This window comes from Citrus sinensis, chromosome 9 (assembly GCF_022201045.2).
Source record: "Citrus sinensis cultivar Valencia sweet orange chromosome 9, DVS_A1.0, whole genome shotgun sequence".
Taxonomy (NCBI): Eukaryota; Viridiplantae; Streptophyta; class Magnoliopsida; order Sapindales; family Rutaceae; genus Citrus; species Citrus sinensis.
The window spans coordinates 12,135,173-12,137,375 of NC_068564.1; the positions used below are offsets into that span (position 1 = coordinate 12,135,173).

Here is a 2,203-nt window from a genome sequence, read left to right on the forward strand (position 1 = left end):
ATATTGTGGTGGTGCTCATTTATGTGGATGACATATTAATCACTGGCTCAGATAATAAACTTGTTGAGGAAGTTATTGGTCGATTGGTGTCTGAATTTGCTTTAAAAGATCTAGGAGATTTTAACTATTTTCTTGGTCTTGAAGTAACACCATCAGCTGCTGGGATGCATCTTTCCCAGACCAAATATATAGGTGATTTACTCAAGAAAGCTCAAATGATTGATAGCTAAGGATGTCCAACTCCCATGAGCTCAAGTGATAAACTAGTCAAAAACAGAGGAGCAGCCTTTGAAAATCCTTCACTGTATAGGAGTTTGATTGGTTCTCTACAGTATATTACTTTAACAAGGCCTGAAATTGCATTCACAGTGAATAAACTCAGTCAGTTCCTTGCTGCCCCAACTGTCATACACTGGCAAACATGTAAAAGACTCTTGAGATATTTGCAGAGCACAGCAGATTTTGGCTTACAATTTTTCAATACTGGGAAACTTACTCTCACAGCATTTTCAGATGCAAATTGGGGATCAAACTTGGATGACAGAAAATCTGTTAGTGGATATTGTATTTACTTGGGTGATAATTTGATCTCTTGGTCCTCCAAGAAACAACAGATAGTCTCAAGAAGCACAGTTGAGTCAGAATATCGAGCTTTGGCATTAGCAGTGTCTGAAGTGCTTTGGATATCTTATGTGCTTAAAGAGTTGAAGATGCCACCATTACAAGTTCCAGTTCTTCACTGTGATAATAAGAGTGCTGAAGCTCTGGCTAGTAATCCCAAGTATCACTCATGCACTAAGCACATTGAGCTGGACTTGCATTTTGTTCGTGATCACATAGCTCACAATGAAGTTCATGTTAGTCATGTTCCAAGTTGTGATCAAGTGGCAGATGTTCTCACCAAACCCTTGGCCTTTGATCAGTTCAATTATCTTAGGTCCAAGCTCAATGTCATTCCAAGACCTTGAGCTTGAGAGGGGATGTTAAGAGTAGTTCGTTATTGTTAGTTATGGCTACTGATGTGTCAGATGAGCTGGCTAATGTTAGTTATGCAGGCTGTAGTTTGTTTGCATTTGTTTTCAATATTAATTCAAGAGCTCTTGTAACAATTATCAGATTAATATAGTAATTCATTTTCTCTCTCTGAAGTCTCTGTTATTTTCTCTTCATTTTCTCAGATACCAAATGTTGTGTAAATTTTAATGTACTCGCAAGCGCACGAATCTATTGTAGTATAGATCTATGGTGACGAGTGTCGATCCCACGAGGAGGTGGATTTTAATTGTGTATAGAATTAATTTTGTAAATGGGTTGTTGGATTTATGGTGGAAATGATTTGGTATATGCTAAAACTTAAATTAAAATGGTGAGAGTAAATTCTAAAATTGGAATTGCAATGACGAGAATAAATTGAAGCGAAATCTATTGAAATGACGTACTTGGGTATCTAGATCCGTATCAACATGCATCATGGGCTAAATCATCCATATTAATGCCAATTAAATCATGAGGGGGGAATCCACACCTCATGAACCACGCTCTAATCAATATGGTGCTAAGGGCTTATCGTGCCAAATAATAATAACCTTGTACTAGAGGGCCGGTGAAACCAAGGCGGTACTAGACAAGAATATTATTATTTGTCGATGAGAAGTCAAAACATCCACAAAAACTGGAGGGGAAGAGAAAATAAATTTACCAAATTAAGCCCATGACACATGTTGAGACTTCACCTTCAACCCAAGCTTGAAAAAAAATTAGCTACTCATAATTGAACTAGGGGCAAAATGGGAATTTATTAAAATACGAAGAAAATACAAGATGGAGAGAGAATTACAGAAAATGGATCCCAAAAATGGATTCAGAGATATCAAATTAGGGGGGAGAGGCCCCCTTTTTATAGATACATGGAGTAAATCATGGCCATCGGATTAAAAACAGTTTGGACGCTCAGGATTGCGCCACGTCATCAGTCAACAGTCCACGGTTTGACCACGCGGATGAACAGTAACATGGTTTGACCCGACTTTGAACAGTAACGCGGTTTGGTTGAAAATAATCCTGTGTGATGCATGCACCGTATGCGAGATTTTTCGTCCACTGATATGCTGCCACGTCACCATCAACAGTATATAAGAATTTTAGTTCAACAGGATCGTGACACCTCATCAGTCAATGCCACGTCATCGGTCCGTCTATGTGA

The 2,203-nt window shown here is 38.4% G+C and overlaps 1 protein-coding gene across 1 annotated transcript; it reads left to right on the top strand.

The window, feature by feature from the left end:
- The first annotated feature begins 245 nt into the window (after positions 1–245).
- LOC127899868 (secreted RxLR effector protein 161-like) lies at positions 246–968 on the top strand. Its single transcript, XM_052434007.1, has one exon. The coding sequence runs from the start codon at positions 246–248 to the stop codon at positions 966–968; it is 723 nt and encodes a 240-aa protein (XP_052289967.1).
- Positions 969–2,203: the final 1,235 nt, after the last annotated feature.

Bases quoted from the DNA above. Each gene is read 5' to 3' on its own strand.
- LOC127899868 (XM_052434007.1), top strand. From the start codon at position 246: ATGAGCTCAAGTGATAAACTAGTCAAAAACAGAGGAGCAGCCTTTGAA.